The 20,801-nt window shown below is 37.8% G+C and overlaps 1 protein-coding gene and 2 long non-coding RNA genes across 3 annotated transcripts; 1 reads left to right on the top strand and 2 right to left on the bottom strand.

Moving 5' to 3' along the window:
* Window positions 1–1,642: 1,642 nt before the first annotated feature.
* Window positions 1,643–8,535, bottom strand: LOC116169100. The gene is made up of 4 exons (XM_031485127.1): window positions 8,518–8,535; window positions 2,976–3,053; window positions 2,793–2,927; window positions 1,643–2,728 (listed from the first exon to the last, which is right to left on the bottom strand). Exons 2-4 carry the CDS (start codon window positions 2,991–2,993, stop codon window positions 1,643–1,645), a joined length of 1,239 nt encoding a protein of 412 aa, XP_031340987.1. The 5' UTR covers window positions 2,994–3,053; window positions 8,518–8,535.
* A 1,091-nt stretch (window positions 8,536–9,626) lies between these two features.
* LOC116167667 lies at window positions 9,627–10,766 on the top strand. Its single transcript, XR_004144599.1, has 2 exons — window positions 9,627–9,765; window positions 10,196–10,766. It is a non-coding gene; the product is annotated as an uncharacterized LOC116167667 (long non-coding RNA).
* Window positions 10,767–14,185: 3,419 nt separating this feature from the next.
* Window positions 14,186–16,395, bottom strand: LOC116167665. Its single transcript, XR_004144597.1, has 3 exons — window positions 16,096–16,395; window positions 14,420–16,048; window positions 14,186–14,369 (listed from the first exon to the last, which is right to left on the bottom strand). It is a non-coding gene; the product is annotated as an uncharacterized LOC116167665 (long non-coding RNA).
* Between the last annotated feature and the right edge of the window lie 4,406 nt (window positions 16,396–20,801).

Below are 20,801 nucleotides of genomic sequence, written 5' to 3'. Positions count from 1 at the left end.
TTTTTTGCCGAAACTTGATTGAGAGGTCTAATCGAAATAGTACGAATCGTTTTGTATTCTACGGGCCTAAATTAATAAGAAAAAGTGTTTTCCTGAGAAATTTTGGTGCAGTCAATTTTTGGTAAAAAAGGAAGGTTATACACTGCCTTTTTTGGAGGCGCGAAAAAAAAATTGTCTTAGATCGACCTGGAAAAACATTTTTCTTATAGAATGTGGCCTGTAGAATCCATAATTTCAAACAGTTCCAAGATTGGGCTACTAGTTCAAAAGTTACAGCTCTTTGAATTTTCTTTCGAAATTGGTTTCTAGTCTATAACTTTTGATTGAGAAGTCTGATCGAAAAAGTACGAATTGAAATTTTGGATTCTACGCACCAAAATTAATAAGAAAAAGTGTTTTCCCGAGAAATTTTGGTGTAGTCGATTTTTGGTAAAAAAGGAAGGTTATACACTGCCTTTTTTTGTGGCCCGAAAAAAAAATTGTCTCAGATCGACCCGGAAAAAAAATTTTCTTATAGAATGTGGCCTGTAGAATCCATAATTTCAAACAGTTCCAAGATTGGGCTACTAGTTCAAAAGTTACAGCCCTTTGAATTTTCTTTCCAAATTGGTTTCTAGTCTATAACTTTTGATTGAGAAGTCTGATCGAAAAAGTACGAATTGTTTTGGATTCTACGCACCAAAATTAATAAGAAAAAGAGAGCAAAAAGAGCATTTATTGAACAGATGAAATAAACTTACAAATAGCAACATACTGTTTTTATATATACACATCAATGGCAAAACTGATGTCATTAAGTTATGGAAAAGAGATACAGTTATTGATGTCTTTGTTATTTATTAAGCACGACATTGCTGCTTTACCTTTATCACCACCGCAGAGTCCAATGAGAATGTAATTTTTTGTTTTTACTTCCTCCATTTTATTAATATAGGGCACTTTTTTGGCTTGGCTGCCGAAAAGGATTTCTTTCAAAGCCTCATAAGAAGAATCCTTGATTGCTTGAAGATCATCAGCCTCAATATGCTTGAACTCCCAAATAACTACACAATCATCATTTTCCATGAACAGGTCGATAAATCCCGTTACTTTCTTACCATCCATCTGAATTGTAACAGGTTTCTCCATCTCGCAATATTTGAAGTCTGCTTTGAGCATGGTAACAAACATAAGAGATTGTATTGATCGTTCCTTCACCTTTTGTCCGCGGAACTTTGACAAAAGTTTTTTCAACTCCTCATAGAAAACACTTAAACTCTCTTCCTGTTCATCTGCAGATTTATCAGGTAGTGACTCAAAATATTCTGCACATTTATGCATTGACAAGTTACTAAATCCACAAACTTTCACATGGAAATTACTAAACATCTCTAGATACGCAGTAAGGACTTCAGGATTTGGAGCTTTCACTTTAACAGATCTGCTAGAACGATGGCTTGGATCAATGGAGAGATACCCTTGTTCCATGAAAAATGAGTAGACAAGTTGTTCTTGATTGTTTTCACCATTTAAAAAGTCAGCAAGATCCTTGGCATCCAACTTATCACAGGACATAAAAGAGAAATTTCCCCCTGTTGTTACATGAACCATTGTTTCCATTACATCATCATTTTTAAGAACTTTACCAAGTGCACTAATTATGCTAGAACTCCCAAAAATTGGTCTTTCTGATCTCAGAAGCGTTCAGTTCCACACGAAGTCGAATGTAGTGCAAAACAGACCATAAACAGCACACAGCTTCAGTTTTAATATAGTATCCATTGTAGAGACCCAATACCTCTCGTTGGATAGAAGCTTGTTTCTCTTTTTGCTCAGGGAACACACTTTCAAGAAGCGTAGTAAGCTCTTCATGCCCAACACCATAATATTTAGCAAACCGATCATCATCTAGTAACCATTTGTAAAATGGTATGTTGTTAAGATGCTGAGAAATACCAATGCTTCCCAGATATGACACCCCCGTAATTAGTGATCCCAAGAGATGATTATCGGCCACTTTTCCTTTCACAACTGCACCAAGCAGGGACATTACTATATTGCTGATATCTTTTACTTCACCTCCACTTTTACCAGCCAACAGGGCGTTCACAGCAGGAGCATCAAACTCATCAACCAACAGGTACACTTTCTGTTTATGGTGAGCATGTAAATATTCAATCAATTTTTGCAAACCTATGGTTGGATCCTCTCTCATGTATGTATTCTTACCACACCATGCTTCACAATCTTCATATGCTGCTTTTAATTTTCTTGGTGAGTCAGCTAAATGTTCTTCCCTCATCAGGTATGAAAAATTCACATAGAGATCATGTACAATGCCTCTGAGACCATCCTTTACAGTTTCTTTGGAAGTGCAATCAAGGTCTTTTAAGTCCAGATGCACAACTGGGTGTCTCCCAAAGTATTCTTTAACAAGTTCTTCTTCCTTTATTATCTTACATGGTGGTGACAGTCCATATCTGCAAAATGCTTTAAAATTTTCGTATTCTTTCAGTTCTTCTAAATTCTTAGGTGCATAGCTTATGTCTCGACCAGCTACAATTTCGAAGAAGCACTTGACCATGTCTATATTCAGAGACTTGCCAAAACGCTTGGGCGCAAAAATAATCACACGACGTGGCTTCTTCAGCAATTCGGCGATAAAAAGGCTTTTGTCAACCCACCCTATCCACCTAACAGCTTCTCTGAAATTACTCTCATTTTCATCAAAGATAAGTCCTGTTTCCTTCTGTAATAAAAACAGAATGATTAAAATTACTACCGGTAATATATGATTATTATGAAGAACTTACTTTTTGAATGTGTGTAGTTCTATCACTATCTCCTGATGCATCCTGAGCTTCAGTGCTTACTTGAGTGATAGGATCAGATGAACAGGATGCAGTAGAATCCATCTTCAGCCGCTTACTCAGTGACATGTGGCTCAACTGCAAAGAGATAGTAATAGTAATAGGTATATCACAATACACACACACCGGTATGCCAGTGCGCATCTGTGACGTCAGCTGGGTCACAAATCTTCAGAGCGGGAATTTCGTTTTATCTTTTAGTTTCTGCGAAATAACAACAGAGTTTTCTACAATTTAGGTATTGTTGGATATTATGTAGTGAAAGACTTATGCGGATACGACATTATAGGGCACTGGAATAACGTTAATTTGCTAATAATAATCCTATAAATAGAAGCATTTGTGCGCGGAAGAAATTTAATAAGCAATTAAGCACTAATTACAGAGTAAAATAATTCGAGATCTGTGTATGTTTTGCGTTTACGTATCAATATCAAGAGTGTTGGCACCAGGGAAGATAGATGGCGCAGGGGAGAGGGAAGCGGCGATTCTGTGAGAGTGTGTGCTGGCCAATTATTGTAGTTCGTTTCGTAAATCGTAGTTAATGAAATATTAAATCCTGATACTGGCGTGTGTATTAATTATTTGTCCCCTGGCGACAACATTATCAGAAGTGGAATAATTATAACTCAAGAACGTCTCTAGAAATCGTGAAATTTTCTTTCGCTTTTGCTGTGTGATTGCGAGAAAAAGAAAAGAAGATGGCGGGTGATGGTGACAACGAGGACGCGTATGTGGAAGAGTTGGGACAAGTGACGGGATCACGTGGGGAAAATGCGGTTAACGAGAGTATAAATACTGTATTCCCAGATTCCAGTAACCCTGACTTAACGCAATTAATGATCCAACAAATGGCGACTATGACCCAGCTACTATCAGTAATGGGGAATAACCAAGCACAGGCGCAAGCATTACACACGGGACCAAGGGACAACGTTTACCATATTATGCCAGATTTAAACAAAACGATCGGAGACTTCGGGGGTAGCTGTGGAATACAAGCCGAGGAATGGATCGACACAATAAATAGTTGCGCTTTATTACACAAATGGCCAGAAGAATTTAAGTTAGAGACCGCTAGAATTCACCTATACGGTGGAGCTCGTGATTGGCATCGGACGAGGCGGGCGCAGATCAAGAACTGGTCAGACTTTGAGACAAAATTCCGAGCAACATTCGTAATGGAAGAGAGCCTCACAGAAAAATGGAAACACATGACAAGGAGAGTCCAACAATCAAAGGAAAGTGTGGAGACGTATTTCCACGAAAAACACAAATTGTGCTCACAACTTAAACTATCATTTCGGGAAACAAAAGAGCAAATCGCAACGGGCTTATCGCGAAAACATGTGATACCGGGACTTTTAGTGAAAGAACACGCGAACATTGACGATTTTTTACATGATGTAATAACGCTTTATCGTGTATCGGGTTATGGATTCAGCGCAGAATCGCCTCGAGAACCACCGAGGCATGCGAAGTGGACCGCGGATTCAGGGAAAACAGCGAGTTTTCAAAAACGTGACGTGAACCAGGACAATACAAAAGTGAAAACTACCGAACAGACAATAAAATGTTACAATTGTACGGAAATAGGCCATTATGCTTCTAAGTGCCCCAGGCCCCAAGGCGTTGAGCTTTGCTTCAAGTGTAAACAAAGCGGGCATAGGCATGCACAGTGCCCTTTGAGAAACAAAACCGAGGCGCAGCAGCAACTCATAATTGCATCACCGGGATCAACTAGTGGTAACAACATCGACAAATTCCTACGCGTAGTTGAAGTAAACGGAGTAAGAATAGAAGCGCTTATTGACCCTGGCAGTTCAGTGTGCACAATTAAAGAAAATGCAGTGGTCGATAAGAAAAATGTAAAACGCGAACGTCAAGAACTATATGGTTTTGGAAATGCAGCAGCAATAATTTGTGAAGAATATATAGAAACGGATGTAAAAGTGGACAATGTAACCGCGGAAAGAATTAAATTTTATGTGGTGCCAAATAACGTGCAGAGTCTAGACATTATCATTGGAAGGTCATTCACAGAACTAGAGCACATAGCATACGCGAAGGTCGGTGACCGATTAATCTTTGGTAATCGAAACAGTGATCCTTTTAAGAACTTGCAAATAGTAGAGGAAACTTCAAATCGAGTGAAATTGCGAAGCGTGAAGGAAAACGAAGTAGCAGCAAACAGTGTTAATTACATCGACGTCCATTGCGGCGAGGAAATCGTATCGGTACCAATCGCTAATCCAACTAACAATCGAGTAAAAATAAACGAAGGAGCTGTAGTGGGAGTTATAGAAAACAAAGGAGAAGAATTGGAGGAGCTGTTTACGGACACAGATACAGTTGAGATTACAGCAGAAATGCTTAATATTGACGAAGATGTAACACCGGAAGTAACTGCAGAATTGGTGGATTTGTGCAAGGAATTCCGACATTGTTTCGCATTTAACTTACAAGAATTAGGCTGTACAAATGTAATGGAGATGACCATCGAGGATAACAACGTGCCAGTACGCTGCAAACCATATCGAGCCAGTATGAAAGAGAGGAAAATTATCTCTCAAATTGTGGATGAGTGGAAGAAAACCGGAATTGCTAAGGAAACAACATCTGCCTACGCGAGTCCGGTTTTACTAGTGCATAAAAAATCGGGCGAACCGCGTTTAGTGGTAGACTACCGTAAATTAAATAAACAAACTGTTAAAACAAATTTTCCTGTGGCAACAATCGATGAACAAGTGGAAAATTTAAGTGGAAACGAGTTATTTACAACACTAGACATGGCGCACGGGTTTCTACAATTGCCCTTATCTGAAAACTCGAAACACAAAACGGCATTCATTACGCCGGATTGTACAGGGGAGCTCGAGCGATTAATGTTCGGTTTAACAAACGGACCTTATGAGTTTAGCCGTGCCGTAAGTTTAGCCCTAGGTAACTTACGGAACAAGGTGGCGATGTCATTCATAGACGATATAATAGTGCCTGCGAAGGATTGGGACGAAATGATGAAGAGATTACGTGCCGTATTCGAAGCGTTATCTCGAGCGAATTTGACTTTAAAATTGCGAAAATGTGTTTTTGGGCGGAGAGAAGTGGAGTATGTAGGGTTTATAATTAGTGCGAATGGAATAAAACCTGGAAGTGACAAAACAAAAGCAATTAGTGAGTTTCCTAAACCTAAAAACGTTCACGAAGTGCGAAGATTTCTTGGACTGACTTCTTATTTCAGACGATTTGTTAAAAATTTTGCGGTACGTGCGCGAGCCTTGTCCAACTTAACTCGAAAAGGTGAATCGTTTAAGTGGACGCAATGTGAAAACGAAGCTTTTGAAGATTTGAGAGACGCTTTAACTAATGAGCCAATTTTAAAACTTTATAACCCAAATGCGAAGGAAACCGCTTTATATACTGATGCGTGTAGCATTGGGATTTCGGGGATTTTAATGCAGAAGCAAAAGGATGATTCGATGCATCCCGTGTATTACATCAGTAAGAAAACGACGGAAGTTGAGAAAAATTACCACTCTTCGAAATTGGAATTAATGGCTGTCGTATATTGTATTGAGAAGTTACGAAATTTACTTATAGGTCTAAGATTCACAGTTTATACGGATTGCCAGGCGTTAGTATTTTTAAATTCGCAAAAATCACAAAATGCTCAAATAGCAAGATGGTACGGAATACTCTCCGAGTTTGATCTAGAACTACGTTATCGTCCAGGTACGAAAATGGCTCACGCAGACGCTCTATCGAGAGCACCGGTCACTGAGGCGAGCGACACTGTGGATGAAGTCAACGAGCGCCTGGAAGTTCTACAAACAATGAACACGGAAGACTACATCCTCATGATTCAGAGAAGTGATGAGAAACTAAGTAAAATAATCACAAGTCTACAAAAAGAGCCAACCGAGAGAACACCTCAAGAAAACACCATTACGGAGGGATACGTACTAAAAAGTGCAAAATTGTATAGAAAAACAATCGTGAACGGTGAGGAAAAGTTATTGTATGTTATACCGCGTGCTTTGAGAAAAAGTATTGTCGTGAAGTGCCACGATTTATTGGGGCACTTCAGTGTCGACAGAACTGTTGCGAAAATAAAGGAACTGTATTGGTTTGCGCGAGTAAAACGGTATGTGAGACGGCATATTAGTGCGTGTGCCGAGTGTCTCATAAACAAAATTCCGGGAGGAAAAAGGCCAGGTCAGTTACACCCAATTCCGCCGCCGAGTCGACCCTTTGCGAGGATTCATATAGATCATGTGGGCCCCTTTATCAAAAGCAGCGCAGGCAACATGTATATACTAGTTATAGTGGACGCTTTAACGAAGTTTGTTAAACTGTTTGCAATGAGTAGCACAAAAACTGCACCAACTGTGAATGCTATTGAACTTTTTATGACACAATTCGGTATACCGAGACGGTTGATATCAGATCGAGGTACCTGTTTCACTTCGGAGCTATTTAAAGATTTTATCGATAGAAACGGTATTCAACACATTTTAAATTCTACACAGTGGCCACGGGCAAACGGCCAAGTAGAACGAGTCAATCAAACGTTAGTGCCAGTAATAATGAGTGCGATGGATAATGAAACAGAGTGGGACATTAAAATACCCGAAGTCGAGCGAAATTTAAATATTACACCAAATAAAGTGACACGGAAAACCCCTTTCGAGGCATTATATGGGTTTCTACCCCGATTTACTGATGGACCATTATCAAATTTAGTCGAGGAGGAGGATGCTGAATGGAGACCACCCGAGGATGTTCAACGAGAAATTCGGGAGAACATTCTAGTCGAACAAGCAAAATACAAAACCAGGCACGATAAAAGACGATTTGTAGGAGTAAAATACAAAGTGGGTGACGTGGTAATGGTAAAAAGGGTGGCAATTTCAACGGGAGAAAGCACGAAGATGCAACCACGCTACAGAGGACCATTTGTGATTACGGAGGCTCTTCCAGCCGACGTTTATAGAATCGAGAAAATTGCAGGGACCGGAGGGAGGCCATTTTCAACAACGGCCCATGTCAGTCAAATGAAAGTATACAAGTTACCCGAGGACGAAGAGACCGACATATCCGATGACACAGACAACGACAGCGATGAAAATGGAAGTGATGTGATTGAACCGCAAGAAAATATTGTGAGTGTGGAAAATGAGTTACAAAGTGAAGAAGGAGGTGAAGAATTAGTGCAAAGTGGCAAACGAAATAGACATAAACCCAAATATTTGAAAGATTTTCAGTTATATTAAGCTATACATATTTCTTTTCTTGTTGTTAGTTTTAGAGTTCATTTTGTTTTATATCATGGCTGTGGCTAAATATGCAACGAGGGCGTTGCCCAGTCAGGATGCCCGAGTGTTGGCACCAGGGAAGATAGATGGCGCAGGGGAGAGGGAAGCGGCCATTCTGTGAGTGTGTGCTGCCAATTATTGTAGTTCGTTTCGTAAATCGTAGTTAATGAAATATTAAATCCTGATACTGGCGTGTGTATTAATTATTTGTCCCCTGGCGACAACAAGAGTATAAACGGAACAGTCTTAGGCTCGGTTTTACCATTCCGTTGTTAACTAGTAGTTGACATGACTATTAGTTAACGTCAACTAGTAGTTGTAACCCTCTATCGGTTTTACAATCATTTGTCAACCTGTAGTCACGTTGGCTGACGTGCTAGTCAGTAGTCGCTATTACGTTGAGATAAATGGCCTAAACTCCGTACAATCTGCGCATGCGAAAGAAACGTCAAAGTTGCAATTAATTAATTAAATTAAAATGTTGAATGTAGGTTAGGTTAGGTTATTGTTTTCATCACAGGCTGTTATAATGAATAAACATATATTCGTAAATCGTAATGTACATTTAAACTCACAAACTTTTGACGTTGTTATACCAAGAGCCATGTTCCGCTGCGGCAGTATAAAATCCGAAAAGAGCAGTATAAGCCCCATGTTCACAAATCGTAACCCAAGACATTCCAAATACCTACGAATCGCTCATAAACCGGACGGCTACTACGGTGATAAAACTGGAACGCTGATACTGGCATAAATATACAAATTTGCTTTCCTACCGCCTCCAATAAGACAGCCCGATTGATTGTAGATGACAACCGACACATTAAATAGGCCGTCACGTAACTTCATTGTTCGTGCATTACATCAACGGACCCGACACTCACCGCTAGCACGAAGGAATGGGCCATCAAAACCAGGCTGTATAAGACCATGCACCAAGTCGTTGGCGTACGTGAACGTCATACGGTCAAGTCCCTGCATTCAATTTAATGTTTGCTACTTGTAGGTTTCAGTTCTTCGTACAAAGATGCCTTGCAAGCGGTCCGACAGAGTTTATGTGCGATTGCAAACCCGAACACAACGTCAGTAAGGTCACAAAGTTTATAATGTGCTCCCAAGATTGGTTTTGATGGCCCATTCCTTCGTGTTAGCGGTGAGTGTCGGGTCCGTTGATGAACAATGAAGTTACGTGACTGCCTGTTTGTGTCGGTTGTCATCTACAATCAGGCTGTCTTATTGGAGGCGGTAGGAAAGCAAATTTGTATATTTATGCCAGTATCAGCCTTCCAGTTTTATCACGGTAGTAGCCGTCCGGTTTATGAGCGATTCGTAGGTATTTGAAATGTCTTGGATTACGATTTGTGAACATGGGGCTTATACTGCCCTTTTCCGATTTTATACTGCCGCAGCGGAACATGGCTCTTGGTATAACAACGTCAAAAGTCTGTGAGTTTAAAATGTACATTACGATTTACGAATATATGTTTATTCATTATAACAGCCTGTGATGAAAACAATAACCTAACCTAACCTACCTTTTTAATTAATAACATTGCAACTTTTGACGTTTCTTTCGCATGCGCAAATTGTACGGAGTTTAGGTAAGAGTTTAGGCCATTTATCTCAACGTGTGTTTTGATTATCATTTCGTACGCGCTGTTCTAACCTAACATTCGTAAACGTGTTCTTATCAATTTTGCTGTTTGTTTGTCATTAAAATGAATATGATGGGCGTAAAAGAGCGGGGCAAAGTGTTTTCACCTGCAGAAGTAGGAATTATCCAGTTGCAAAAACCTGAGTGTCAACAGAAAGCAGTTCAAGGGTGATACTGCATGATTCCTGAAATAAGAAAAAAAACGGGAACGTGTTTGATTCATCCAAAATTAGATAACCTGTTTGTACGTGTTTCAATTTGAGGGCGAATAAGATTAAGAACAAACAATACTATTTCCTTTTTTAACCGAAATCTTGCAAAAATTTGCTTTTCATCCCATAATTTGTACTGGTCTATTCTCTCTCTTATCACTTTAGGCCTTCTACGAAGTGGCACTACTTCAATTTCTTCTTCTTCATCATTCGAAATAAAATCGAAATTGCAAAACATCACATACAATAATGGCGCAAAAAAATATTCAAACAAACAAAACACTTTAGAGGTTAGGACTACCAGAAAATCTGCTAGTCAATCATACTATTAGTCAACGCCATTTTTTTTCTTTGACTAGAGGTGGTAAAACGACAAAGTGACGGTCAACTGTTTGTCAAGCGTTGACTACCAGTCGACTAGAGGTGGTAAAACCGAGCCTTAAAGTTGTTGATTTTTGTGATCAAATCAAGGACAAGTCTCCAATGCGAGTTACGTAAATTATTTGCGATGGTAAAGGACACAAGAGCGGTTAAGAAAGGTTGTAATTATAGCATATCCATTGAAAAAGACACTAGTCAACAATATACGTTTAAATGAAATGGTTTCAACATTTGCTTTTGCGTGTAATTATACTTAATACCATTTTTTGTATTATATTTATTGTTAATCAAATATAAGTATTATCTTTGTTTGTGATATTGTATTCCTTTTTAAATTATACATTAGTGAACTTGACTATCACCTATTTAAACGACCCGTAAAACTTCAAAATGTTTATATTTTCCTAGTTAGAATACACATTCGCGCTAGAAAAATGAACCAGCTGACGTCATGCGCGCAGACGGCTAATTTTCGTTGCTCGATCTAGCATACCGGTGTGAGCGATTTCTGTGGTGTGAGCTCAGAGTAAGAAATAAAGATAGAGATGCCTTGATGCTTATCTATGCGTGCCATCATCTCGTTTGTTTACTAACATTGCAGGAGGCTAAGTTGTCACATTTCACGAGATAGTTTTTAAGGGAATAATAATAACATAAGCATCTGGAGTAATCTAAATGGATTTTTAGATGCTTATAAGGGTTCAGTAACCCAAACAATTTTAACTTGCAATTAAACGGCGTAACAAGAAAAGTTATGGTGATTAGTGCACCACAGCGGCAACGCTGTAACTTTGTTTTCCGTTGAGAGGTATTTTGTTTATTTCGTTAAAACGTGATTCCTTAATTTTTAGGAGTTTTTATAGTGCAAGACTTATTCGAATTACGGTGTATTAATTTATGGGAGCGCTTTGAAATGGGGAAAAGCTGTATTACTTGTGGAATTATTGAATTACCTGACATAACCTTTCATCGGTATTTGTTTTGATGTCATAGACGTGCATACGGGAATTTTCGCATTTTAATGTGTTTAGATTTCCTTCTAAGTTCCCACTTTGAAGTATCACCATACCTTATCATAGATCAACAGGGACCTTTCAAACACACAGCTTTTGATCATAAATATTTAGTGATACGTTATTACGTTTGCACATGTAAACAAAACATAAACTTTGTTGCCCATAAAGATAAATAAACCCTACGCCACTGACACTGACTAATGTTTATTTTCTACCTCTCAACGGTAGATGTTGGTTCAAAACAAACGTTCACGTTGTTATAGGGTACGCGTACTCTATCTTTATTTCTTACTCTGAGGGTGTGAGTGTATCGTGGGTATAATACTACCAACAAGGTTTTAAAATGTGAAAGGTGATATATGCCAAAGAAAAAAAATTGTTGCTAAATATAAGTTATTACAATCAATCACAAATATCATATCATCTATATTTAATGCATTGAATATATTAATATACCTAGTAATAAAGTGTAAAGTACTTACCAACCAAAACAATTATTTCGCCACAGAATGATGCACTATCGTTGACACAAACAAAATTCAGATGGCACAGAAATCAGAAAACTGTTTACTCATTTACTCAACTCATGGATAGATGGCGCAAGTGGTTTTACTCTTCGAATATTTTTTAAAGAATTTCATGGGTTTTTAGTTAATTTTTTAATGCGCCCCACAGCAGTGATTTTCATACGATTTTATTCATTTTTAAGTGTCTAGTAAATAGTTATTTGTTTCATTAGTACAAAATGTCAGTTTTCGGGACGAGAAAGATAGTTGCTGGACGACGCGTTAGCTCGCTTCGAGCTACAATAATTATTTTTTTATTTTATTAATAATAATTATTACTCTACAAAGCGAAATAGGGGTAAAATTATCAATGGTGGCCAATATTGCACTCGTACAGTAATGTGTATAAGTTATAGCAAAAATAGATTAATAAAAATGCACATCTTCTAACAGCTGGTCAAATGCTGCCAGCTTACAGATTATTCCAGTGAGGGCGTTGCGTCCAATGAGCTAGCTCTTCTTGAATTTAAATCTGCAAGCGCCCCAATCACGATCTCTCAATTACCCCTGGCGTGTTGATTTAAACGTGTTACTATTTGACCAGCTGTGCATACAGCGTATACAGGGTGGTGACTTGCGTCACGCATCATAGGGATTTCAATGTAAAATTCATAACATGCGATTATTGGCTCCCCAAATTATTTTAGAGCAAAAATGTATTAAGGTTTTTTTGTAGAAAAAAATTTTTTACGTCAATCAACCGTATTAGTTTTCAATTTTTTGCATAATAAAGACGGAAAATTGGAAAAATAAAACCCGCATCTTTTCAATAATCTGTGATGCCATGGAATTTTATAATACAAAACCGCCAATATCCGTCATGCCATGGAATGTCTGCTATAAATCAAATCAAATTCTATCAAAAAGTATGAGAGGTTCCACCCTGTATATACAGTTTACGACGATACACACATTTTTGAGAGTTGGCAACCATGCAATTTCTAGGTGGGAAAAAAAGCTGCCTGCGCCACCTAGAAAGCACGAACGGGAGTTGCGTTTGGCATCTTGTCTTGAATGGCGGTGGTGAACGTTGCGCTCCATAAATGTTTGTTGTTATTTTGTGTTATTTAATGCAGGTAGTAATTTTTGCATTTCTTTATATCGTATTTGTGTTTTGTTTGCCGCATTTTATATTTTTTGTGTGTTTCAATATTTGTTTTTGAAATTTACTTGGTTTAACCGCAATGCAATCATATGTGTGATACCGTTATGCTATTGTTTTTAATTGTTTACATTTTTGGTGTAATGTTTGCTTAATTTATGTTTATTGATGTTGGTTACTTGGTCTTGTCCCTGAAGTTACATTCATGTAAGTTTTCATTTTATTTTAATATGTGGAAATTGCTGATTCGTTTGATGTATGTACTGACTTGTTGTTTGTTACTAACAATTTTCTCCGTGAATGAAGCAGTCTCGGGAAGGGGGAAAAAGAAACTGTAGTCTATAATTATGTGTTAGGGCACCTAATTCCGTGCACTGTCTTCGACATCCAACTGTAGGTTCGAAACCCCGAAACCAGGGGCGGACTACCCATCTTGCAGGAGCGAGATTACGCTAATCAAAGCTCTTCAGTTTAGAATCTATGTGTGATAAATGAGTGGCGATTCAATAATTCCCACATATTTTGTTTTTAGTCAAATTTGCCTACAAGGCCATGTAATTTTCCATCTTGCTTTCAACAAAAGGACTTTATTGCACCAAAGATGAGTCACATCCTGTGTATTTCACCCTTTCTCAGAATCTTGGTACCTGCTTCTACCTGACCCATTGTCCCCAAAAACTTGCTTTAACCTTGAGTGTAACCAACATTGTGTATATGCATTTACTATCTTTGTTAACTACTGCTAAAACTTTTACAAAATATTTTGTTAATTAACTTTTGGATTGTTTTAATCAAACTGCAAGGTTTTTCTTACGTCGTACTCTTTTTATCCTTGGCAGTGACTTTTGCGAGAGTACGACACCTTTTGGCTTTGTTTGTTTTGTTTATATTAATGTACATCAACTAAATTTCCGGGTTTTCACAATCATAATAATTACGATCATTATTAAACAAACTTCTCACAATTTCAGTGTTTTATTTAAAATTCCTTCCCTACTGTGCTTCAGGTCAAAGCGTTATCTATAACTAACGTAAGGGGGCCCTGCCTTAGATGTTTTATCACGTGCCACTTTTCAAATTTAAGCGGGTACTTGTTTAGTTTTAGAGGGAATAGTCATTCGGGTGGCCATTTTTAAACGTTGCCGGGTTTATTTTATTTCCGTGTTCTTGTAGTGTGAGATTAGCGTAGAACCTGGGGGTTAAGTACACTACAGAATTGGTGCCGTTGACCAGGACGCATTGACCATGAAGTTTGTGGAAGGAACTTTGCCGATCTGAAATGTGTTTTGTTATTTACATTTTTGTTTATCCATCGTGTGTGTACCCGAACATACTGCTGTTGTATTTTATTATGCAGGGGTAGCGGAAGAAAAATCTCCAGTTACCGTTCCAAAGGAGATTCCTACAAGGGAGTATATGATGGTTGACGCAGTGGGATGTCCATTAAATCATCCTGAAGCAGAGGTTTTGGTGGAACAAGTTGCTTTACCGTACCTCCTGTGAAAATTTTCCCAAATCAGAGTTAGTAGGGTGATCCATGTGGTGGATGTTGGCGGTGAAATAATTCGCAAGGCAAATACATCAGGTGAGTCTGTTTGTTCTTATTATTCCACCTTCAAAACAAACGTGTCACATGACCATCGCTGTTTGATGCAACTACAGGAGCTTGTCATGCTTGAGGACGTGTTTTTCAACTGGGGTTCCAATTGTGTGGTTTTTTTGGTTCCCTTGCCGATCTTAGAAGTGTTCCAGGGTTTTGATTCATAGAAAGGTGAATGGTGGCGAGAGGACCCTCATGACACTTTTAGGGGCGATTTTCTTTAAGTGCCAGTGACCTCAGCGACTTCAGCACCCAGGAGAATGGAAGTTTATTTTACTGTTTTCAAGTGGCATTTATTGTTGTTGACTCACGGAGCAAGTCTCGATGTTGCGGGCCCATTAGATCAACAATACGGGGAATTTTTGCACAGGTTTTGCTGCATTGATTCCAGCATTTGGTGCAGTTACATGTCACAAGGTTTTATAGAGGGGGCTTCCGAGGGATTTATAAGGACAACAGGTTTTAGGTGGCGTCATTAGAGACAAGTTTGGGACCTGTTTGCATTTCAGTTGGTTGATTTCGGATGAGGATTGCAGGGGCGTGTTGCGAGAGTTCATTCCAGTACAGTTGCACTTGGTTTTATTTTTGTAGCTCGCTTGCAGGTTTTTCGACTCCGATGCACACATCCTAACGGACAGTTTAGACATCGAGGATGCCAGTGAGAGCCGACTAATGCAGTTGTTTTTCAAAGAATCAGCTTACAGCTTCGATTTTCATTTTACTGCTTTTGTAACATCTATAGAAGGAGGGGGCCGTGTCTACCTTGACACTTTGTGTCCCATTCTTCAGTTCTGCCCAACGGATTCTAAGGGGAGTGTGCTGATGAGGGATGGATGTGGAGTCTCTGCTGTGGAAGTTCTCTTGCAATTTGATTTTTGTTTTATAGGTTTTTGTTATGTGGACAGCGGGGGCGAGTTGCTGTGATATGGACTCTGCTTTTGCATGGCAGTTGACATCTTGTTCCTCCTGTTTCGCATATTTAACTCGTGAATATACAAGTGACGCGGTCGTGTGTCGCTGTTTCCATTGGAGGTTACGTTCGGTGTTGGTGTCTTCCATTATCTTCGTAGGATCGGGAGACAGTTGCCATTTTACAACGTGATTTACTAGACGACTTGTTTTTTTTTTGTTTTTTCAGTGCGACGGTATTTTACGTTCCCTTACTCTTACAGTTTCTCTCATTCTTGAAGAATGTGATTGTCCATTATAGGGGCGAAGCAGAATTGGTAACTTTTAGGGAGAATCTACGGGATTGATTTATAGCTGTTAGTGGTCTCACTACAAACACACTGCCAGGTGTTTATGTTGCCCTTTTTCTTTGTCGACACCTCGGTCGACACCCAGTTCCTGTTACTTTTAAAAGATATCAATGAAGTCCATCACATGTCGCTGTCCCTTACCTGTTTCAAACCTTTGTCCCTGTTACATTGGTTACTTACTGGTATCTGTGACATTAGCTCCGAGGTTTAGCTGCAGTATTGCAATTTGAAGTGTTAAGTATAATGCTGCACGAAAGTATAGCTCGTTTAGTTGCCGGCTTTGCAGTAGATTTTTAGAAGGTAGAACATTGATTACTTATAATTGTAAAAGTGGAATTAGCCATCTTGAAAAAGTAGGGTTAAGGTACTGGTAGTGTAGATCAAATGTACTCTGTGGTAGTTCATAGATCTCTTGTGTTTACCATACCTTTACTTTGTGTTGTGATAAATGATGGATGTGTCTCTGATACATACTTTTCTTTGTATACTAATACTTGTTCTGTTTTGTCATATGTATGGAGCCGCCACTCGTATTGCTGTCAGTCTATGGTAACGTCGAGAGTATTCCAACCTAAGCGATGGATGTTGAAAAACTCACGTGTGGAGTAGCCCACCCGATCCTTTTCCAAAGGGGCGTCTGAGAGGTTCCACCCTGTATATACAGTTTACGACGATACACACATTTTTGAGAGTTGGCAACCATGCAATTTCTAGGTGGGAAAAAAAGCTGCCTGCGCCACCTAGAAAGCACGAACGGGAGTTGCGTTTGGCATCTTGTCTTGAATGGCGGTGGTGAACGTTGCGCTCCATAAATGTTTGTTGTTATTTTGTGTTATTTAATGCAGGTAGTAATTTTTGCATTTCTTTATATCGTATTTGTGTTTTGTTTGCCGCATTTTATATTTTTTGTGTGTTTCAATATTTGTTTTTGAAATTTACTTGGTTTAACCGCAATGCAATCATATGTGTGATACCGTTATGCTATTGTTTTTAATTGTTTACATTTTTGGTGTAATGTTTGCTTAATTTATGTTTATTGATGTTGGTTACTTGGTCTTGTCCCTGAAGTTACATTCATGTAAGTTTTCATTTTATTTTAATATGTGGAAATTGCTGATTCGTTTGATGTATGTACTGACTTGTTGTTTGTTACTAACAATTTTCTCCGTGAATGAAGCAGTCCGGGAGGTGGAAAAAGAAACTGTAGTCTATAATTATGTGTTAGGGCACCTAATTCCGTGCACTGTCTTCGACATCCAACTGTAGGTTCGAAACCCCGAAATCAGGGGCGGACTACCCATCTTGCAGGAGCGAGATTACGCTAATCAAAGCTCTTCAGTTTAGAATCTATGTGTGATAAATGAGTGGCGATTCAATAATTTCCACATATTTTGTTTTTAGTCAAATTTGCCTACAAGGCCATGTAGTTTTCCATCTTGCTTTCAACAAAAGGACTTTATTGCACCAAAGATGAGTCACATCCTGTGTATTTCACCCTTTCTCAGAATCTTGGTACCTGCTCTACCTGACCCATTGTCCCCAAAAACTTGCTTTAACCTTGAGTGTAACCAACATTGTGTATATGCATTTACTATCTTTGTTAACTACTGCTAAAACTTTTACAAAATATTTTGTTAATTAACTTTTGGATTGTTTTAATCAAACTGCAAGGTTTTTCTTACGTCGTACTCTTTTTATCCTTGGCAGTGACTTTTGCGAGAGTACGACACCTTTTGGCTTTGTTTGTTTTGTTTATATTAATGTACATCACCTAAATTTCCGGGTTTTCACAATCATAATAATTACGATCATTATTAAACAAACTTCTCACAATTTCAGTGTTTTATTTAACGTTCCTTCCCTACTGTGCTTCAGGTCAAAGCGTTATCTATAACTAACGTAAGGGGGCCCTGCCTTAGATGTTTTATCACGTGCCACTTTTCAAATTTAAGCGGGTACTTGTTTAGTTTTAGAGGGAATAGTCATTCGGGTGGCCATTTTTAAACGTTGCCGGGTTTATTTTATTTCCGTGTTCTTGTAGTGTGAGATTAGCGTAGAACCTGGGGGTTAAGTACACTACAAGTATTATATTTAGAACAGCGAATTCGACATAAAGAAAGAACAAATTACTAGAAACGGTTTCCTAATATAACAATTTACAATAAATGTTCGAATAAGTCCCCATTAACTGCAAGACAGCAACCAAGTCGATCATAAAATCCATTTCGAACTGCTGCTAATTGACAACTGGATATCTTTTTGTTTTAGAAAATTCCATGGCATCGCAGATTATTGAAAAAGATGCGGATTTTATTTTTCCAATTTTCCGTCTTTATTATGTAAAAAATTGAAAACTAATGCAGTTGATTGACGTAAAAAATTTTTTTGTACAAAATACCTTAATACATTTTTGCTCTAAAATAATTTGGGGAGCCAATAATCGCATGTTATGAATTTTACATTGAAATCCCTATGATGCGTGACGCAAGTCACCACCCTGTATAGGAAGATACCTACGTATCTTTTCTAATCCATCTTTGGTTATAACTATAGCCAGTCAAAGCTAGATACAACAAATAACATCTAATAAGCTATGCCCTGTTATGAATTTCAGGATTCTATGAGTACAGTACCTGTAAGCAACAGGTAGCCTACCTGACCTATACGTATGGACATTGGAGCTAATGCACCAGTGGTATTGGATAGCCTATGATATCGAATGAACAACCTTAGCTGCAGACCGCTTTAAAACTGGGATATATAATCTCGACTACACCAAGAATAAACTTGACAAGTTGGCTGATACATGATTGTCTTTGCTTTTGTTAGTTACCGTACTGTAATAAAATATGAATAGGCTTAATGTTACATCATGTAGCTACAATCTGATTAGAGAAAGTTTAAATAAAGTACTGTATTTGCAAACGTTTTTAAGTTTTATTTTGAGTCTTTAATTAGTATATTATATAAATCCTTATTTTACAATAATGTGTTACTCTCTAAAAATAAGGGGAGGAGGGGTTGAATGGCAATACATTGGCAAGCTCTCTAATAGTCTCGGTTTCCCAGCCGCTATATGATATTGTGTTCTCTAATGAATCTAATGAATATTATATAATATACAATATCCGGTATAACTTAAGCTACGTAATATTATTATTTAATATTTTGCTGCTGTTTCAATTTTGAATTTCCTGCATTTAGCAATATAGCCAGCTATGGCATTAAAAGTATAGCCTAATGGCAAGCTCTCTTCCTCTTGATCTACTGAATATTATAGACGAATATGATATATAAGCTACAACAAAGGTACTACTGTTTAATACTTTGCTGCTGTTTCGATGTTGAATTTACTGCATTTAGCAATATAGCCAGCTACTGGCATTAAGAAGTATACAGTGCTGTACCTTATTATATTGGAATTGTTAAATTTATTTAGTCTATAGCTAATTTATGAATTATTGCTTTATTTAATACATTAATGATCATTTTTAAGCTTTTGTTACTGTAATCCATTTTATAACGGCATTTTTATAAATATTTATCATATCATCTTGCCGAAATTCGTATTGAGCTAATGTTAAAGGCTAGCGAAAAATGGCGCCCACACACCTCTTTAACACACGTCTATGAGCTTCGCAGCCTTAATCTTACTGACCTTGTCGATTTTAACATTTTATGTACCGCATTATTGATAGAATTAATTATATGGAAAAATGAAAAATATTGCGTGTGGGGAATTCGTTTTTTTTTCAGGTTGATGTATCATGATGTTTGATGATTTTAAGTGATTGGTTTTTTCCTAGTTTTTATGCGTTTTTTGAGGTAATGGGCTTAGATTTGTTATTATTTTAGGCTATTTTTTTATAGTTTTAGGTGATTTTCTTAGCTCCCACAAGATTTTGTCTTAGTAGTAAATTAATGTTTTTAAGTCATTTTTTGCTTGTGGGATATGAGTTTTTGTTAGTTTTTTTCTATATTTGAGGTAAATACACCTAGAATTTGATGTTTTAGCTGATTTTTTTAGCTCCTACAAGATTTCTTCTAGTAGTAACATTTTACTTACAGCCCTTTGAATTTTCTGTTGAAATGGGGAAATCATCAAAAAAGAATTCAAAAATTTGCTCATAAACATATTTGTTCTGAAAATCATAGTTATCTTAGACAATTAAAAACAAAGCATTTCCTGTGGTATGTAATTATAATTAGCATCTTTGCGTGTGCTTTGTGCGTATCAAAATGGGTAGCGACAGTTCAGATACCCCAAATGAAATTCTGGAAGCTGCAAGCGTTGCGACCCTAAGTCATATATGATATAAGAGCAGGCGTTTGAGAGTAAAAGTACAATCGCAACTTCCTCCGTTGCACAAGATTTTAATAATGTCAAATGCAATACGTGCTTCGTAACTGTGGCTTCCAAAACCTTATAGTTAACATCCTGTACAATATTAGAAACCTGATTACCTACTTTGATGGTAGGTATAGGTAGCTACTTGTGTTCTCGGTTAATTGCTGGTGATTCTTCGTATAATAATGTAAGCAATAACATCTTCCTCATGTTTTGGTTCTAGACTTCAAAATGGTCTGCAAGCAGCAAAGATTGAAACGTCAAACTATAATTTTAAATGTGAACATTGTGATTATGCAAAATAATGCGAAACATTCCTATAAGTCCGAAAATGAAAAAAAACGCACCTGGATGGCCCAATCCTTGATGGGGCTAGACCAGATAGACGCTTTGTATCAAACAGATTACTGTTTCTCACACATCAGTTTCAAATAAGTACAGTTTGACAGATGTGTACAATAAAGTAAAGCTTGACAGAAGCGTACAATAAAGTGAAACT

The sequence above is a fragment of the Photinus pyralis genome, unplaced genomic scaffold, assembly GCF_008802855.1.
Source record: "Photinus pyralis isolate 1611_PpyrPB1 unplaced genomic scaffold, Ppyr1.3 Ppyr1.4_LG4, whole genome shotgun sequence".
Taxonomy (NCBI): Eukaryota; Metazoa; Arthropoda; class Insecta; order Coleoptera; family Lampyridae; genus Photinus; species Photinus pyralis.
The sequence above is the reverse complement of the archived record's forward strand: the minus strand, read 5'-3'. Positions and strand labels throughout refer to the sequence as shown.